At 38.6% G+C, this 19748-nt stretch overlaps 2 protein-coding genes across 4 annotated transcripts in view; one reads left to right on the top strand and one right to left on the bottom strand.

The window, feature by feature from the left end:
• The first annotated feature begins 1615 nt into the window (after positions 1-1615).
• Positions 1616-9921, top strand: eevs (2-epi-5-epi-valiolone synthase). Of its 2 annotated transcripts, XM_084425516.1 has the most exons (6): positions 1616-1705; positions 3118-3281; positions 4785-5418; positions 6097-6333; positions 7890-8142; positions 9048-9531. In XM_084425516.1, exons 1-6 carry the CDS (start codon positions 1691-1693, stop codon positions 9131-9133), a joined length of 1389 nt encoding a protein of 462 aa, XP_084281642.1. In that variant the 5' UTR covers positions 1616-1690; the 3' UTR covers positions 9134-9531. The 2 variants fall into 2 exon arrangements, with proteins under 2 accessions (XP_084281642.1, XP_084281641.1); XM_084425515.1 differs by lacking the exon at positions 1616-1705 and having other exon boundaries at positions 3048-3281; positions 9048-9921.
• The window catches only part of mitfa (melanocyte inducing transcription factor a), a 22561-nt gene continuing 12710 nt past the window's right edge, over positions 9898-19748 (bottom strand). Inside the window, exons 1-9 of one of the 2 annotated variants that reach the window (XM_084425517.1) lie at positions 14957-15032; positions 14400-14621; positions 13227-13322; positions 13011-13125; positions 12774-12866; positions 12226-12282; positions 11991-12066; positions 11661-11808; positions 9913-11278 (exon numbers count right to left, since the gene is read on the bottom strand). In XM_084425517.1, the coding sequence (XP_084281643.1) occupies positions 10883-11278; positions 11661-11808; positions 11991-12066; positions 12226-12282; positions 12774-12866; positions 13011-13125; positions 13227-13322; positions 14400-14621; positions 14957-14989 (1236 nt within the window). In that variant the 5' untranslated portion in view covers positions 14990-15032 and the 3' untranslated portion in view covers positions 9913-10882. Of the gene's footprint in view, positions 11279-11660; positions 11809-11990; positions 12067-12225; positions 12283-12773; positions 12867-13010; positions 13126-13226; positions 13323-14399; positions 14622-14956; positions 15033-19748 lie in introns of those variants that run through there. The other variant, XM_084425518.1, reaches the window with a different exon arrangement.

Raw genomic sequence — 19748 nt, 5'->3', positions numbered from 1 at the left:
CCTCCCCCACCCCCAAAACAAAGTAGGAACACTGAATCAAATTAAGATAAATATATATAACTTGAAATATAACAAAGTCAGAAGACCTGTACCAGGCAGATATATTGGTTTTAGGTCAGACTGACAAAACAACCACAGAAAATTAAACCAAGTCATGATGTGACCCACATACTCAAAACAGACTCAACTATGATAATGATATTAGTAGGCTATCAGGTGAAAATGTATTTCTCATGCCATTGCCTCCTTCTAGAGACTAAAGATTATTGTGCGGTGCATGTTTTCTGCTTCAGGGTTAAATGTGATGAATGTGGTTATATATATTGACTTGTTTAAAAAAAAACGAGAAAAAAAACACAGTAAGCATGAAAGTAATTCCAAAGTTCCAAAGTATGTTGGATAACTTGACATGGGATGAGCAAAGTTCAAGTCAACTTATATTTTTTTAAATTTCTAAAGTAAGTTGCTGCCTTACATTTTTAAGTACAATCAACTGGACTGTGAAAGTAATTTCAACTTCAATTATATTAGATTGAAAAAATGTGTTGAATCTTGTATAACTTTTACAAAAACTAGAAAACTGCTTAACTTATTTTGAGGAAGTTAAAGTCATGTACAAATATTTGTCATGGCTTATTGATCATATCATTTTTTACAGTCTAAATAAAACTATAGGATCTTAATGGAATTTGCTAATAGCATTACAAAAGTTAGTATATCTACCCCCTTCAAGAGCAAACACGAAAATTGGCTACAGTAATTCCAAAGTGCATGATGGGTTACTTGATATTTTGGAATGCAAAGGTCAAGAGGTCTGCACTACCTTGCTTAAGTGTGCACGTGGTTGCTTATCAAACAGAGTCAAACCTGTTAAACCTGCTTAACTTTTGGCTTCAACAGGGTCTCTTCCTGATCTTCCTTATGTTATTCCTTGTTTTAGTTGAATTTAAGATCATTAATAATTTTCTTATTTTTTTGTGTGCGCCAGAAAACTGTCTAATAACTGGGATAAAAAAGAGGATGCGTAAACCTTACGATCGTTCTCCATGCATATTACGCAATGACAGAAACAAGGCATCATCTTCGAGTGTATCATCAAATGAAAGTCATCGCCTTCTCTGAACACTGATATTGACAGTCCTCGGAATCCATGAATACACCTACACATACTGGTGCCCAATGACTTTATCATTAGAAATAAAAGAGTCATAATTCCCATTTATTTGTTTTGTATTTTTTTGTGAGACATAGCCTATAAGTTATTTTTTGATCAACTATAATCTAATGTAGCATGAAAATGACTTTTATCATTTACATAACTTTCCATTTAGCTCTCATAACGTTTCGACATAATATTTCATAATCCAACCGCTTCGGGGCATTTGGTGCACGTGTGGTCATCATCATATGTAACTGATCGTAGCGAACGTGAGTTGTGTAAGTTCAAAGTCTGTGAGCAGTGGCGGATTTAGCAAATCGGGGGCCCAAGGCGAAGGTAGGTAGGCTATGGGCCCCTCCCCATCCAATCTTTAAAAGAGAACGAAAAAAATATGTACCGACTGAATGGTGGATAGGCAGGCAGGTAAAGCTAATCTACGGGGAAGTAAAGGTTAGAGAGGAGAAAAAACGTCCCCTTTATACCCTGCATACACTTCTTTACTCCTAAACAGAAACATGTTACAATGTTTACATGGTACAATTTCTGGTAAGCTATGGGTATTTTTTTTTTTTTTGCTTGACAAATTTCACCATTTCGATTCAATTCTTGTGATTTGATTCAATATTGACTCATTTGGCTAAATATTAGGTAACGTTTCACAAGATAGGCCTTACTTTTTCTCAAGAAAAAAAAGCCCTATCAGCTGGTATAATTTAAGGTTAAAATAAGTAAGATAGTAAACATATTTAGCCAAATACTCTCTATAGCTCTTTTTTTCTAGCCAATTAAATGGCTTTCCTGAGGTAAATATTATGTGACGATTGTTCTCCAGCTGTTTTACCTCTTTCCGCGGTTGAAAAACACTTATTGATCGATATTATGAATGAGGAATATACATTTCGGTAAGTTATACTGTATCTTTCAACATTGTTAATTTGTGTTTATTTACTATTAGCTAGAGATGATCAGTTCACGTGCCGCTATAGTAATATGTTACGTCACATTAAAACGGCAAAACGGTATTTATTGTTTGAATTTCGTAATAGAATTGACAGAATCTGAGAGCTGAGATTTTTTTTTAAATATCATGATTCATAAGTAAACTGCTCAGTTTTGTCTGTCGATCTCCGTGTCCTCTTTGCTTCACGATTTTTCTGTGCGTTGGACGTTGTTGTTCCTGATCTGTATCCCCAACATTAGCCGTAAAAAAAGTTTGTCATCTTTGGCAGCGTTCCCAAATACTTATCAGCGTCTTTTCACTTTTTTCTTTTATTTGAGCCGCTTGGGTAACTTCGAAACTTAAAATTTTCGCGTTTAGACTCGTCTTGCTCTGTTTGTGTATTTCCCAGTCCTCCTGTTACTGCGTGTTGTTTCTTTCGCGCCGCGCACCTTTACAGACTTTTTGCTTTCCTCCCGCTTCCTCCTTTTTTCAGCACCGCTTGGGTAGCTAGCTTCGCTTCATTTTTACTCTGTCTACTACTCTGTACACTCTGTCTGTCAATCACTTCTTTTTCTCCGTCAGTTTTTTGGCACAGCCTTGTCACTTTCGCAGATACGCAGTAAGTGAGATAATGGAATAGTCCAATGTAGTGAGGCGGGGAGCCCCCTCCTGTCTGCGACACTAATGATTTGATGCCATTTTTCGCAAATGGAGTTTAGAAATATATAATAAAAAAGAAAAAAAAAGAAATAAAAAAACTTAAGCACAAGTTAATAGGGCATTTTGGGGGCCCCTAGGTAGCTCGGGGCCCAAGGCAATTGCCGACCTTTGCCTAATGGTAAAGTCCGCCCCTGTCTGTGAGACATCACGGTTTTGGAGAGAGAGAATATTTCATAAGTTGTCCTAGCAAGCTCCTCCCTGATTCCTGCTGTTACACCCCATGCCATTATATATCGACTCTTCAAATATGGAGACACCTGATGAACCTTTAACAGTTAATGCATCTGAAATTCGGCAGTCAGCGGTTCCTTGGCACACATCCTTGGAGACTTCGACGATGGAAAACCTCAACAAACAGAAGGAAACCGTATTCAGCCTGGTGCAGGTGAAGGGGACGTGGAAACGCAAAGCAGGGCAAAATGTGAAGCAAGGAATGAAAGGACGAGTTTCAGCTGCTAAAATGTGCGTATAAATCAATAAGTATTCTGAACATTTACAGAAACACTTATACTGTTTTATTTATAAAAATGTTGCCAGGTGTGCTTTATGTGTAACTTCTCAATGAACTAGTTTTATTCAAGTCAAAGGTTGAATCAACTTACATTAGGGTCAGAATTTCATCACGTCCTAATAACTCCTACTGTCCTGAGAAACTGCACCCACATACCGGTTTTTTTTACTCACTTAGAAAACATCAAAAGATACATTCATTCTTTTTTAGGGTACAGCAGGTAATGTTTGTAAGAATAGTGCAGGTAAGGATGTTTTTTTTTTAATCTGATTTAAAATTGTAGGCTATTATGAATATATTATGTATTAAAAATATTTATATATTTACAACAAAGTATAGAGCTGAGTAAAAAAAATAATGTTAAAGACCTATTTTCCTGGTTATTTGTGATTACTTTTGGCATTTCATAGCATTTAATGTAGGCTACAGTATTTTATAACAACACCTGTATCGTTATGCTATTAGTAAATGGACATACGATAGAGCTTCAATTTTACTTCATACATATTTCTCTTTACTTCACACTAAGTCTCCATTAAACAGGAGGAGTCAAATACAGCCTTTGTTTGCATATCCACTACTTATGCAAAGCAGGTTGTGTCAGTATTACAGAAAAGTGCTGTAGTGTTACACAGTGTTTAGGAGAAACCTTTTACACCTAAATATTTGAAAGATATTACAAAATATATAACGTTTTTCAGATTTAGAGAAATCTGCAAACAACATGCTGAAAGGGCAAGGGTGAAAGGCCATAACTGGTTACGCGAATATGGGTAACATTTGACAAATTAAAATGTAAAAATAGTTATTACTTTTAGATTAGCGTTGTCAAATTGATTAATCGCATCAAACATAAGTTTGTTTATATAATATATGTGTGTATATATATGAATATATTATTTATATATAAATTGCATACATGTATAAATGTGTGTGCGCATCTGTGTGTGTTTGTGTGCACTGTAAAAAAAGAAAAGTTGACTTAACTTAAAATTGTAAGGCAACTTGCTGCACAGATTTTTTGAGTTGACTCAACTAAAACATCTCTATAGTTGAGTTGACTCAACTATAACATCTCTAGTTGAGTAAACTCTATTAGTTGAGTCAACTCAAAAAATCTGTGCAGCAAGTTGCCTTACAATTTTAAGTTAAGTCAACTTTTCTTTTTTTACATATAAGCACAAACTTGTATGTCAGATGTGATTAATCGCGATTAATCGATTTGACAGCACTGGTTTATATATTCTTGATCTGAAAACAATAGAAGGGTTAAATTAACTTTTTACAAGTTTTTTTACAGCAATAATTATTGTATTTTTATTTTGTTTTTTTGTTTGAGAAGAGAAATAATGCAGTATGGTAGTACCACTTTTGTGCAATATATTCAATTTGACATCTTTTTTTAAAAATCAAAAACAAGCTACAAAATGAGTTATGAGCTTTATATGTTGCAGTTACGAAAGCACCTCCTCTAGTGGCACCACCTGGACAGTGGTCACCCCCATCACCTTCACATATACAGTTACTCAGACCAAAAACCTTCTTGACCCCAGCAATGACACTCTGCTTTTGGGCCACATCAGAGACACTGAGCAGCTTGAGGCCGTACGGTCCAGCACCAAGCCCTTAAAACGCTTCATAGTCATGGATGAGGTAGTGTACAATCTCTATGGTTCTCAGGTCACCGACTACCTCAAGGCCAGACACGTCCTGTACCGGATCCTGCCCCTGCCCACGACGGAGGAGAACAAGTCCATGGAAATGGCTCTGAAGATCCTGGAGGAAGTTCACCAGTTTGGTATCGACCGGCGCACGGAGCCCATCATTGCCATCGGCGGTGGGGTCTGCCTGGATATCGTGGGTCTCGCAGCGTCCCTCTACAGAAGGCGCACTCCATACATTCGTGTTCCCACCACTCTTCTGTCCTACATAGATGCTAGTGTCGGAGCAAAGACGGGCGTGAATTTTGCAAACTGCAAGAATAAGCTAGGCACCTACATCGCACCTGTCGCTGCATTCTTGGACCGGTCGTTTATACAGACAATTCCTCGCAGGCACATATCTAATGGTCTTGCAGAAATGCTGAAGGTACAATAAAAGTTTGTTGTTTTTCACTATATTTATTATTTCAGTTTTTACAATCGCTAGGACCAGTTTCTCAATACTAAGGTCACCTTTTTAAACGCTCATTGCATTCTCGCAAAATGCATTCAATTACTATTTCTATCAAATTACATGCATTGTTTTCTCACAACCCTCACCAAAACCTAACATAATACAAAACTGAACAAGACAGCAATTTTGGTAGCACTTTATTTTAGCACAGTCCTATTCCCCATGTACATAATATGTACTTATTATAGTTATTATAATTACTGGGTAATAGATACTAAGCCTGAACCTAAACCTAACCCATGTAGTTACCCTATATTACCCACCTTTTCTTAGGCAAGTACACTGTAAGTACTCGTAAGTGCACATACTGTAATTATTATTATTGGTATACTTCTACCTGTTGTTAGTGTTTTAGGTCATCGTTTTTATGAGTGAGATAGTGTGTTTGTTGGGTGACAACCTTGGTGTTTTGGAAAAACGACTTGATTTGAGAGATGTGTTTTGGTACTTTTAATGCATTTTGAATGTGAAATGAACTGCTCTGCTCTGCCTTTTAATTAGCCATGAACTGATCTAGTTTTAAGAAAAGTCACCAACCTAAACTGTATTTGACAAACAGATTTTAATTCATTTATATTTATATTGTTGTAGATGGCTCTCATGAAGCACAGAGGGCTGTTTGAACTTCTGGAAACGCAGGGACAGTTCCTGTTAGACTCAAAGTTCCAGTCTGCTAAGGTTTTAGAAGACGACTGCATTGACCCTGCTTCTGTTTCCACGCGTGTCGCTATAGAAACCATGTTGGAAGAATTAGCTCCAAACCTGTGGGAGGATGATCTTGACAGACTGGTCGACTTCGGTCACCTGATCAGCCCAGAACTAGAGATGGTATCTGCAAATGCTACTATTTTCAAAGGGTTGGGTGGGGTTATAAATTAAAGGTTTTGATTACTCAGTTTCGCCTTAAGGCTTTCAATATTATTTTCTTTTGTGAGATAAAAAACTTTAGGAATGTTGAGAGTCTGAAAACCGTTCTAAGATTGGATGTAGTTTTTCCACATTAAAGTACCTGAGACTGTTCCTTACAAGAAATAAGTATCTTTCATGTTCATTTTATGAAGTATACTTTATGTATACTAACATCAATGTACTAGAAGTATAACTTGTAGGTGTAGCGTGTCAATACTACTTGGGACTAAGTTGACCCACTTTTTAGTCTATAAAAGTTTACTTTTAAGTGAACTTTGAGTACACAAAAAGTTGAACACTAAGTTTTTCATTTGTACAGCAACTATATTACAAGTGAACTTGTAGATATACTGATAGTTTACTAGTAAAATACTAGCACATTTTTTAGTTACTGAAAGTACACTTTGAAGTATACTCTCAGTAAACTAGTATACTAGTTTAGTTGTTTTATAGTGCAGATTTCATTAAGTTAACATAACATAACAATCACACTTACAGTTTACTATTTATTCATATATTATTTTATAATCCTTTATTAATCATCCTTTTTAATCAACACTTGAATATGGGTAAGTTTCGTAAAAAAGAAAAAGAAAAAGAAGAAGCAACATTTTTAAATAAAAAGCGGAGAAAATCGCATTTTACGAAAGACTTTGTCCGGATCGGTTCAGAACGAGGATCAAAACATAGATGGAGTAGGTCAAGTCCATCAAAACATGTGTTTTATATTTTATTTTTTATAAATTAATATTTTCAAAGAATGTAAGTTTATAAGACAGGATGTTAAAGTATGTGGTATTTAAAGGGATAGTTCACCCAAAAATGAAAATTCTGTCATCATTTACTCACCCTCAAGTTGTTCCAAACCTGTATGAGTTTCTTTGTTCTGCTGAACACAAAGGAAGATATTTGGAAGAACGTTTGTAATCAACAGATCTCGGTCCCCATTGACTTCCATAGTAGGAAAAAAATATACTATGGTAGTCAATGGGGACCGAGATCTGTTTGGTTACAAACATTCTTCCAAATATCTTCCTTTGTGTTCAGCAGAACAAAGAAACTCATACAGGTTTGGAACAACTTGAGGGTGAGTAAACAATGATAGAATTTTCATTTTTGGGTGAACTATCCCTTTAAGTAAAAAGTATTTAATAGGCTATACTCAATCAAAAGACTAAACACAACTAAAAGCCAAGTATATACTTGATCAAAAGATTGAGTACAAGTATAGGCCAAATATACTTAGACCTGTCTGTCAGTATGAGTCAAGTATACTTAGGCTAAGTGTTATTTTAAGTATATTTCTGAGAAGTTCATAAAAGGTGGACTGAAAGTATACGTTCTTATTTGTTTGAAAGAGTATACTAAAGCACACTTGAATAAACTTCTTTTTCCTAAGGGGTGTTTCAGGCTTTGGTTTTACACATGCAAAATGCAGCAATAAATACTTAATCATCCCTTTTTCCATGTTTTAGAAAGTCCTACCAGCTCTACTCCATGGTGAAGCAGTGAATATTGACATGGCGTACATGGTGTATTTGGCACGTGAGATGGGGTTGCTCACAGAGGACGAGAAGTTCAGGATCGTCTGCTGCATGATGGGAATGGAGCTGCCGGTTTGGCATCAAGACTGCACTTTTGATTTGGTGCAGAAATCTCTAAGTGACAGATTACAGCATTCTGGAGGACTCGTGAGAATGCCTTTACCAACAGGCCTCGGAAGAGCAGGTAATACATTACAAATAGTGTTAGTCGAAAACAGACTATTGTAGAGGCTGAAGCAATTTCATGTATTGTAACGTTGTTTTAATAAACAAATTTTGAGTTTGAATAATTCACTAAATGAATTTTTTCACATGTATCCCTACCCTACCTGAAACTTGTCAGGCAGGGATATGACTTGAGGTTATCAAAAAGAAAAGATAAAGCACCTAAGGGGAATTTTTAAGATATTGTGTAAAGTGTTTAACCTTCTGTTCGCATGTCTGTCAAAAATGACCGGAATTTATTTTTATTATTTCAATGAAAATATTGATATATTGATTTTTTAATATATATTTTTAGGGGATTTTTTATGGTATTAAATTATATGTATGCAGTAGTTATATAATATAATCCATTTATTTACTTTTTGAGCATGGACCTGAAAATAAAATGTCTTACTTAAACTGTCATAAATCTTGAATGACAACAAGACAACACTTGGCAGATTATCGCTGAAGTGAAATAAGTTATAAAATGTTACATTTATTGCTATTTTCAGAAAATAAAAGCCATAAATGTTCCAAATTTGAGGTTGATATCTCAAAAAAATTAGCTTTCATTAAGAACTTGTTTGCACAGTCCCAACGTTTCCAACAGATTCGTCTCCCATTCATTTCCAATGCAGTCATTTTTGACCGCGAACAATACAAGTGTGACTATTTTTTTCAGGACCATTTAACCTTTTCAAATCATGTCCATGATTTTTTGTGTGTTCACACAGCAAGTGCCAAAACCTTTCCCAAGTTTCGTATAATTCTGATGAAGTAAAAAAATGTATACATTTTAGTCAAAAATGACTGAACAGCACCAGAAGGTTAAAGTAACATGATTTGGAAAAAGTAAATATTCTTTCCTCATTCCTCTCTTAGAAATCTTCAACGACACTAATGAAGACACTCTGTTCCGAGCGTATGAGAAGTGGTGTGATGAGCTCAGCACTGGTTCACTTCGATGAAGTCCCCTCACAGATCATCTGACACCAATGTTTACATATGGGGATCTTCTTAGCTTTAACAATTTCTACTCGTGTACTATTCTATGACAGCTTCTATTTCTTTTTTATTTTGTATACAGAAAACATCATGTACATCATGGGCATTTAAGTGTTTTACATTTAAAACAATTGCTTTTCATTACTGTTAATGCCATTTTTGTAAATGGCCGTGAATAGAAGAAGGCTGACTTGATATGTGAAGATCTTTCTATTGTTGTGTTAAAGGGGGTTCTTTCCCATCATTTCATATTAGATAAAGGGACATTTCGGTTAATCATGAAATCATGTATTAAAACTGTAAGTCTGCCTAATGTGTTTGATGTAATGCATGCACGTTTATAATAAACAATGCACTTATTAACAACAAGACCTGTTATGAAGAGAAAGATTTATGTTTGAGAGCATAGATACCATATATATGTGTGGAAAACATGACACCATTGGTTTGGTATTCAATGAATGTATGGTATTCTCTTGCTTTTGTCTTCATAAACCTTAAAAACAAAAACAGCACTTCACGCAGGATTTTCAGTAATCATTTCCCCTTTAGTGTTATCAAGTCAATTAAAAATATTTTTTATATTGAAATGCATACATTAAGGATATTACCTAACAAAATGACCTAACAATGCATAAATAGAGATTGAGAAAACTACTACATTTGAATCTGATAATCTGATATAAATGTTCACTCCTGTCTTCATCAATGATTTGTTGCATAAATAAAACTACACCACTTTTGAGACTTTATTTGACCTTTAAAAAACTGTAGTAGACTTCCATTAATTGCAATAGGACTGCCAATGAGCTGATATAAATATAAAAAGGCAACAATTGTAATTTAGCTGTTCAATAGCAAGTCATTCATGTACATTATCACAAGTCAGGATTTTGACATAAATTTTACTGATAATGTTAGTATACTGTCTAAGCCGTCCAACACTAAGTGATTGCACATAATAATCACAGATTACTGATTAAAAACAGTGCCTGACTGATAAAATCTACAATGCAGTGCAAAAGTACATATTGCACTGAAACCAGACAGTGACAGATGTTCAAAATGATGATCTAAAATGTTCAAAATTTCCAACAACTCTCTCATGGTTAAACAAGGAATCTGACAAGCAAACAGACTTCATATATGACCATTAGATGGTCACCACGGGCCAACATGTTTCATTTCATCATCAACAAACATTTGTTGAAATTAATTCAATGAATTAATGCTACCGATTGAAAGTAGTAAATTAGATTGCTTCTAACCACTATCAGACCTCTGTGTTTCTCTTGTAGAGATGTTTTGAATTGAACTGTGCATGCCTAGACGTGTTACTGGTTACTCCACCTTTGGAAAATGTACACCCCAAAAAGTTGCATTTGTAGACAAAATCAAGCCAACTCTGAAAATTACTCTTTAGCTGTTTTTATTCTAGCTATCCTGGATAAATCCTGTAGAAATCCTTGATAAATCAAGAAATTGATCAAATCAGTCATTCTTAACTAGTAAACTCCAAAATGATATATGAAAAAAATATATATACACACTAAATATTCAGAAATACAAGATAAGTACTGTACTTAAAAGTGCTCTTAATGTTACGCATGATCTGGATTGTAAGGAAACCACCTGAATGTATCATTGGTACTGCAATTATATAAAAAACATCTAGTCGTCTAACTTTGGTTCATCGAAGTTTGTCTGCAATGCTAACAGCCATTTTCATGTTCATCCATACTGCTGCTGTCGCTGCTGTTGGATGGGACGGGGGAGCCGGAGGACAGCAGGGGGTCACTGCTGCCCACTGGAGACAGGGTGTTGTCCATAAGCATGTCGTCCAGCTTGGCGGAGGTCTTGTTGGGGCTGTCGTAGACCCCCGGTTCCTCTTCCTCCGTGGGGCTGTCGTTGTAGCTGATGGTGCCGCTGTTGAGGTCCAGAGTGGTGGGGCGGGATATATCAGGACTGGGGAGGTGTGAGTACAAATCGGATGTGCAGTTCCCCATGCCGGGCTCTTGTTTGATAGCTCGAGCCACCAGGTCAGAGGAATAAAGGCTGGGAGAGGGTAAAACGGCGAGTCCATGAGCACGGGCTTGCATCTCGAGCTCCTGAACACAACCAGAAACGACAAATACACACAGTTTAGGATAACACAGCGTTACTCTAAAAAATGCATGGGTGCGTGAAAAGTTGTGCGTGTAAACAGTAGGCACATTGTGAACCAAATGCCATGTGTCAAAATGAAGGAAATTCCCCATAATGAATTACTCAAGTGTAACTTTTGAATTTCATGCAGCTGAAGCACTAAGCATAATTTATAAGCTTTCAAAGCAAAGTTACGCTTGGTGCTTTGCCATCTAACTTTAAAAAAAAAAAGAAGAAGCATTTTGTCAAAGGACATACTTGTCTGCAAAAATCTGATCATGTAACTAGCTGCCATGAGCTTTTAACCAATTGCAGTGAGTAGCTTTTGTTTATCAGTTGATTTACCTGAATACGAAGCAGGAGATGTCTGTTTGCATGTTCTAGTCTCTTTTGTCTGTTTTCCAGCTCTTTTGCTTTCTGCTGCTCTTTCTGCAGTTTCCTAATATAATCCACTGAAGCTTTCAGGATGGTCCCCTTATTCCACCTCATGTCCCTGCAAAAACCAGAGCCAGGCGGTTACGCTGACATTTGGCATTTATGTGTAACCACAACATTTTCTGGTATAGATCATGCTGGTATAGATCATAGATGATTAGGCTGAATATGTGAATACAGAATATATGTAATTGTAAACCAAAGCTTATTTAAATTTTAATATAATTTATTGAGACTTACGGATCATTTGACTTGGGAATTAATGTCCCCAGCTCCTTAATTCTGTCATTTATATTAAAACGCCTTCTTCGTTCAACTGTATGGATATAAAAGCCAATAAAGATATGGTCATATTTTATTATCATCATTATTATTATTATACTTAACATTTTAAATATACAAAAATAAATTATATGACAGACATTTTAGCACATATTTCAGATGTTTATGCATATAAAGTGATGATCAGACTCACTGAGGTTGTGGTTGTCCTTCTTTTGTCTCTCTTTTGCCAAGGCTCTGACCTCTGATTCTGAAATGCGTAGTTATATCAACTGAAACAACTTCATAATTATCAGTCAACTTCACAGTTTTAACATCAATAACTTTCTATTACAGAGTTCACAGATTCTTCCCTAGTGTGCCAATGTATTCTAATGTGTTGCTGTTCAATAGAAATTCTAAAAAGTAGACAAATAAATGTAAAAATTACTGTATTTTTAAATTAAACTCTTCAAGTTCCAATGTGTGTGTGTGTAGCATGTTTTACAAGTGTCCATATTGTGTGCAATTACTGTCTTAAGTACACAGGTGATTTTTAACACACCAACTGTGCATTTTGAAAATATTTTTTCTTGACTTAATGTGTGTAAAGGTAATTTCAAATGTAAACCTTGTTGACACGCATGTTAGTTCATCAAACAATATAATTTTATAGATATTAATGTACAGTGTCTGGACAAAAAACAACAACTCTTTATTCATGCTTAGGGCCTTTCAGAAGCCGAGGAACGGAAAACATACCTACTGGAAAGCCTTCAGGCCTTTGATAAGTGTCAAACTTGCCACATGGTCCAGACTTGTCCATAATGTGCATCATGCCAGGTGCTGGGGTAACTATTTAATACAATATATCTTTCATTGATATTGTGCATTCGAAAGTGCACACAATATGGATACTTCCATTCCTAAGCACAGTGGGCAGTGAAATGGTAACCAAAATGATTATTTACTCTGATAGATAAGACAGTGTGAATATACCGGATAATTCCCTTTTGACGGATAGCAGGTTAGAGCAGGAGTTGTTAATGGAAACCTCAGCTGGAGAAAGAGCATGATTGTTGTACATGTCCAACAGGTTTGCAGAAACTGGAATCTGAAAAATTAGAACCAAAAAGATTTCAGTGCATGTTCTGACTGTTCAGGTGATTATATGAATCTTAAATAACATGACACCACAATCCTTAGGGCTGTTACCGCATTAGTCATTTGAAGTCCTGCATCCATGAACCCAAGAATATCATCGTTGTAGCTCGATTCCAAACTTATGATGTCTTCAATTACGTCGTCCATCTGTACCAATTCAAATTTTAAGAGCAGAATGTGTTCACATCACCTTGTAATAAGTGCTTCAATCCCAAAGTACTAATTAGATCCATGTTAGTAAGAAAGCCACAATGGCTAATAGAAATGCTAAATTAATATGATAATGGACTCGGTGGACAATGAAAGATGATCATACATCACATACATGAATAATGTCTTAGAACCTTTGTGCTGTTTACCCAGCTGTCACCTTTTACTTTCCTCAAAGCCCTAGTTCATCAATCACTTATAGACATAGAAATGGTGAGAAACTATTTAGTCGTGCTACTTACACAACTTTTTTTTTTTAGGTCAAACAGGCCACACCATGCAGTTACTTAACAACCTTGATAGAGTGATGTACACTACCGTTCATAAGTTTTGGGGTCAATAACATTTTGTTTTTGAGATAAATGAATACTTTAATTCAGCATGGACACATTAAATTTGATTAAATTTGATTAAATTGATCAAAGTGAATGTCAAGACATTTATAATTTTACAAAAGAATTCCATTTAAAATGAATGCTGTTCTTTTGCACTTTCTATTCATCAAAGAATCCTGAAAAAAATAATAATGATGGTATTCACAAACATGTTAAGCAGCACAACTGTTGTCAACACTGATAACAATAAGAAATGTTTCTTGAGCACAAAATCAGCATATATCAGACTGGAGCAATGGCTGCTGAAATTTCAGATTTGCCATCACAGGAATTAATTGCATTTAAAAAAATATATATTTAAATAGAATTTTACAGTTATTTTAAATAGTAAATATTTAAATATAATAAAAAATATTACTGTTTTTACTATTTTGATCAAATAAGTGCTAAATAATTGCAAATCTTATTGACCTCAGAATTTTGAAAGGTGAACAATATGATGAATAAGTGAATAATATGAACAAAATCTAAAAATTCTTGTTTACCTTTGTCCTTTTGCTTATTTGTCTCTGGACATTATTCACACATATTCTTAGGAAAACACACCACATTTTGACACCATACTTTGGCAAAATATAATCTAATTGACAAAACTGTCAATGCTAGGTTTTGCATCTACCTCTTTCTCACAGTTGAGGGTGAGAAGGGCCATAGGGCTATTAGGAGCGCTGGCTCCTGGTCCAGGGGGCATGCCGTGTTCTGTGGGCTGGCTGGGGCCGGGCCCTGTGTTGGCCTGTGGGCTTAGCTTGGCTCCCAGTGCACTGGACAGGTAATGCTTCACCTGCTGCCTCTGGGTCTGCTGGATGTGGTATTTCGATGGGCTTTCCAGGTGGGTCTGCACCTGAGTCACAAACAGAGAGGTGATGCCCATACAGTCAGACAGATACATGCTAATACTACTGTATGCTATCTGTGTATTCATGCAAAAATAGTCCTGTTTTATTTTGAACATATCACAGACTGAATCTGTTGAATACATTAGATCATGTTATAATTGCTCTGTGTATTGCAAGCATGCTTTAAAAAAAGAAGACAAAAGCACAGGCTTGGCTGTGAGGCTGAGAAGGTAGAATTAAACAGAATCTAAACAGAATTAAAACAGACCAATCAATGCTGCAATATGTTATAACAATATAAAATATATTCTCTAAGTCAATAAACAAAGTCTCATCTCACCTGGTAATGACTGTACTCTAGCATCTCCAACATATTAAACAAGACTAATTGTTAGCTTAAATATATTCCCTTTGTAGATTCTGTTTGTGACGTGCAAGAACTGACCCGTCGTCTTAGCCAGTTGAAGATATCAATGCAAAAGAAAAGAGGGAAAATGTATTTAAGGGGCTGGGAGGGGTTGCTGTTCTCATATTGTTTTTTAACCCAAACTATGAATTTATGCATTTATAGAGTTCATTTGACGTCATCAGTCTAATTACACAAAAGGCTCTTTGAGATGACGGGTTACTAGTGTCTAAACTGAAACTGGCTTAAGGCTAACTAACGTTTCATCTTTAGTTCCACTCGTTCTGCATAAAACATTGTTTGTTCTCAGCATCCGGCATACAATCAAAACCACTGTTAGTCTAAAAACAAGACAGTTTAAGATGGAGTTATCTCTAAAATGTTGAAGGGGGAAAGAAAGGAAAGAGAACTTTGTTGCCTGATGGGCCTTTGGTAATTGCCTCTTTTTTTTGTAGAAATATTGTGCACATGTATGTACGTGCGCACAAAGAAAGTCACAGACGTACAAATTCCTGTCTGATTGAACCACTGGATTAGGACCTACAAAGTCATTAAAAGTTGAGTGTTCTGTTATCTGCATACAAAGAGCTGTTCCCTAGTAAAAAAAAACGACCTATACCAAGTTTCATACTAAGTATACAACAAAACCATTAACATATTTACTGACGTATCACTTGAGACTGATATAAATATTATAATTCAACTTTATTTGGAGTGCTTTATTGCACTATGCACATATTAAGCCTAAAATGTTTTTTAATATGACTATTAGTAAGGATAGTATGATCTCTGTATAATATCAGTCTTTAAATGCAACCTAAAGTATTCTTGCAATAGTTCCATTTTTGTCACGGTTCATGAATTCGCTGTCTCTTCCTCGTCTCGTGTGATTGTGTGTAGTGTGTATGATTAGTGTCGGTGTGTCCTCTGATTACCGCTGATCATCAGTGCCAGCTGATTCCACTCTACTCACCTATATATTCTCAGTGACTGATGTCTTGTGTTGTCAGATTGTTGTGGTGTTTACCAGTGTTGGTTCCTGTCCTGTTTGGCGTTCTCTCGTGGTCTTCGTTCCAGTTTGGATTTGTGTCTTTGTTTCCTGTCGTCATCATCGCACTTCTGGATTTACGGACTCCTCATTCATCTGCCATCCACCATCAGCCCGGTTGCCCATCGAGGTCCCTGCGTCACTCTCCTGCCCTGTGTGTCGTGTTTGTGTGGACCTGACCATCACTGTTTATTTATAATAAACATCTTTTACCTGCATCTTGCTTCCTCTCGCATTCATGACAGAAGATCTGACCATCATGGAGGCAGCAGGTGGTCCCACGATCAGCCTTGACGAATTCATCATCCGCAGAATCACTCGGATGGACACGCAGGAGGAGAGCATCACGAACACAGGGCGGGCAGTATAAGCTTTAGTGACGCAGGTGTCCGAGCTCCCAACAACTCCAACATCTGAGGAGTCCCGCTCCGCCGCCCACACCGCCAGTTCAGCCCACACCACCGGAGTCCCTCTTCCAGTCGGAACCTCGTCAACCAGTACCGGAGGCGTATTCAGGAGAACCCAGTTTCTGCAGAGCGTTCTTGACCAGGTGCTCCATGCACTTCTCATTGCAACCCTGAACCTTCAACAACGAAAGATCGAAGGTAGCTTTCGTTTTGACGCTGCTGACTGGGAGAGTGCCGTTATGGGGAATGGCGGTGTGGGAGAACCAGGATCCATGCTGCGCCTCGTTCCAGGCACGCGAGGAGATGAGGTGTGTGTTCGACCCTTCGATGGCAGGAAGAGAGGCGGCTAGGGTTCTCGCCAACCTGCAACAAGGAGATCGCTCCGTGTCTGACTACTCCATCGAATTCCACACGCTGGCGGCTGAGTGCCAATGGAACGAGGCGCAGTGGGACATGTTCCTGCGTGGGCTGGCTGACCGTGTCCAAAGAGAAATCTACGCGGAACGTCGCGTTCTTCCGAATCGACTACCTGGAGTCACTGAAAGCCCACGGACCAGCGGCGGGGACACGGTCAGCCCCGTCTTCGATCACGAGCCCATGCAGGTGGGTAGAGCTCGACTTTCCCGGGAGGAGAAGGAAAAGCGGAGGTCCCAGGGACTCTGCCTTTACTGTCCAGTAAAAGGCCAAGCCCAGTAGTAAACCTGAGGCTACTATCGGTTGGGATCTCCGCCGAGAAGACCTCATCATCATCATCTACGCTCCTCCCGGTAAGACTGAGATGGGCAGCTGGCACACACGACTGTCAAGCCTTACTGGACTCGGGAGCGGAGGGAAACTTATGGACCGTAAGCTCGCTCATAGACTTCACATTCCTGTCACCTCACTTACTCATAGCATATCCGTCAACGCCCTCAACGGTCAAGAACTCCCCAATATTTCACTCACCACCGGACCCATAACACTCACCACATCAGGCAACCATACGGAAACTCTGTCATTTCTCCTCATGGACTCATTTCTCCTCATGGACTCACCTCTGGCACCCGTAGTTCTTGGTCACCACTGGCTCATACAACACAACCCCAGGGTGGACTGGCGCCAGCACTCCATCTCCGCATGGAGTACTCAGTGTTATGAGTCTTGTCTTTTGTCTGCTTGTCCGCCTGTACCTGTTTCTGTGTTCCAGGAGGAGGCAGTGGATTTATCAAATGTGCCCGTTGTGTACCATCAGTCTTCACAAAATTGGATTTACGGAATGCCTATCATTTGGTTCGCATTAGGAAGGGGGATGAATGGAAGACCGCATTTAACACCCCCAGGGAGCACTTTGAATATTTGATCATTCCTTTTGGTCTGTCGAACTCCCCAGCGGTCTTCCAGGCACTCGTCAAAGACGTGCTGCGAGATATGGTAGATCAGTTCGTATATGTCTACCTGGACGACATAATGATTTTTTTTTCATCTTCTCTCCAGGAACACGTGCAGCACGTCCGACGAGTACTTCAAAGGTTGCTAGAGAATGGGTTTTTTGTCAAGGCGAAGAAATTCGATTTTCATGCACAGTCTGTTTCTTTTCTGGGATACATCATCTCGTCTGAGGGAGTACGTATGGATCCTGATAAAGTTAAGGCTGTGGTAGATTGGCCAAGTCCGGATTCCCATAAGGCCCTACAGAGGTTTCTGGGAATCGCCAATTTCTATCTGCGTTTTATTCGCAATTTCAGCCAACTAGCCCCTCCTCTGACTGCCTTGACCTCCCCAAGAACTACGTTCAGGTGGTCCGATACAGCTGAGGCTGTATTTGCCAAACTGAAAGGTCGCTTCGTTTCGGCCCCTGATCCATCACATGGTGGAGGTCGACGCGTCAGAGATGGGGGTAAGCGCAGTTCTTTCCCAACGTTCTTCCACAGACGTCAGGATACATCCGTGTGCGTTTTTTTTTTCCATCGTTTATCTCCTGCCGAACTTATCTATGACATTGGTAACAGAGAGTTGTTGGCAGTCAAGTTAGCATTGGAAGAATGGCGTCATTGGTTAGAAGGGTCGGGGGTACCTTTTATCGTCTGGACCGATCACAAGAACTTGGAATATATCACAACCGCCAAAAGACTCAACTCCAGGCAGGTTCGGTGGGCTCTTTTTTTCGGGCGTTTTGATTTTTCTCTTTCATATCGCCCGGGTTCCAAAAACATCAAACCCGATTCATCGCGCATTTTTGACCATTCCGAACGGCCGTCCACTCCCGAGTGCATTTTGCCAGAGACCCTATTTGTCTCCACACTCACATGGGAGATCGAGTCGAAGGTCAATGACGGTGGTTTTGACCGTAGTGGACCGGTTCTCGAGACCGGCTCATTTTATTCCCTTGCCTAAATTACCCTCCGCCAAGGAGACAGCAGTGACTGTTGTAGATCACGTTTTTCGTTTACATGGCCTCCCGATGGACGTGGTTTCCGACAGGGGGCCCCAGTTTGTGTCCAAATTTTGGCGAGAGTTTTGTAAATTACTGGGAGCGAGTGTCAGTCTGTCTTCTGGGTTTCATCCCCAAAGCAATGGCCAAACCGAGAGAACCAACCAAGATTTGGAAAGAGTGTTGCGATGTTTGGTATCCAAGAATCCTTCATCCTGAAGTCATCAGCTCTCTATGGTTGAGTACGCTCACAACTCGTTACCAGTGTCATCCACGGGCCTATCTCCGTTTGAGTGTAGCTTAGGTTACCAGCCACCAGTTTTTCCTAGCCTGGAATCTGAAGTCGCGGTCCCCTCCGCCCACGCCTTCGTCCAGAGGTGTCACCGCACATGGACCAGAGCCCGTGAGACTCTGCTCCAAGTGGGGGCGCGCACCAAGGCTAAGGCCGATCGCCACCGGTCGAAGCCTCCCGTATACGTCATTGGTCAAAAAGTGTGGCTTTCAACCAAGAACATTCCACTCCGCTCCGTCTCTAATAAACTAGCTCCCAAATTTATTGGCCCGTTTAACTGTCACCAAGATCCTTAGTCCAGTGGCAGTCCGACTCAAACTTCCTCCTGCGTACAGGAGAATTCATTCCGTCTTTCATGTATACAAATTAAAACCCGTGTTTTATTCTCGCATTAAGCCGCCGGCCCCGGTTTCTGCCGCCCCCCCCCCCGGTCCTCCCCTTGCTTCCTCTCGCATTCATGACAATTTTAGCACAATCAAATGTGCTTAAAGGAGCTGTATGTAAGAAATGTATTTCAATTAATCATAAAATGGCCCTGATATGTCACTAGACATTAAGAAATCATGTTC

The sequence above is a fragment of the Rutilus rutilus genome, assembly GCF_951802725.1.
Source record: "Rutilus rutilus genome assembly, chromosome: 12".
In the NCBI taxonomy this organism is placed as follows: Eukaryota; Metazoa; Chordata; class Actinopteri; order Cypriniformes; family Leuciscidae; genus Rutilus; species Rutilus rutilus.
The sequence above is the reverse complement of the archived record's forward strand: the minus strand, read 5'-3'. Positions and strand labels throughout refer to the sequence as shown.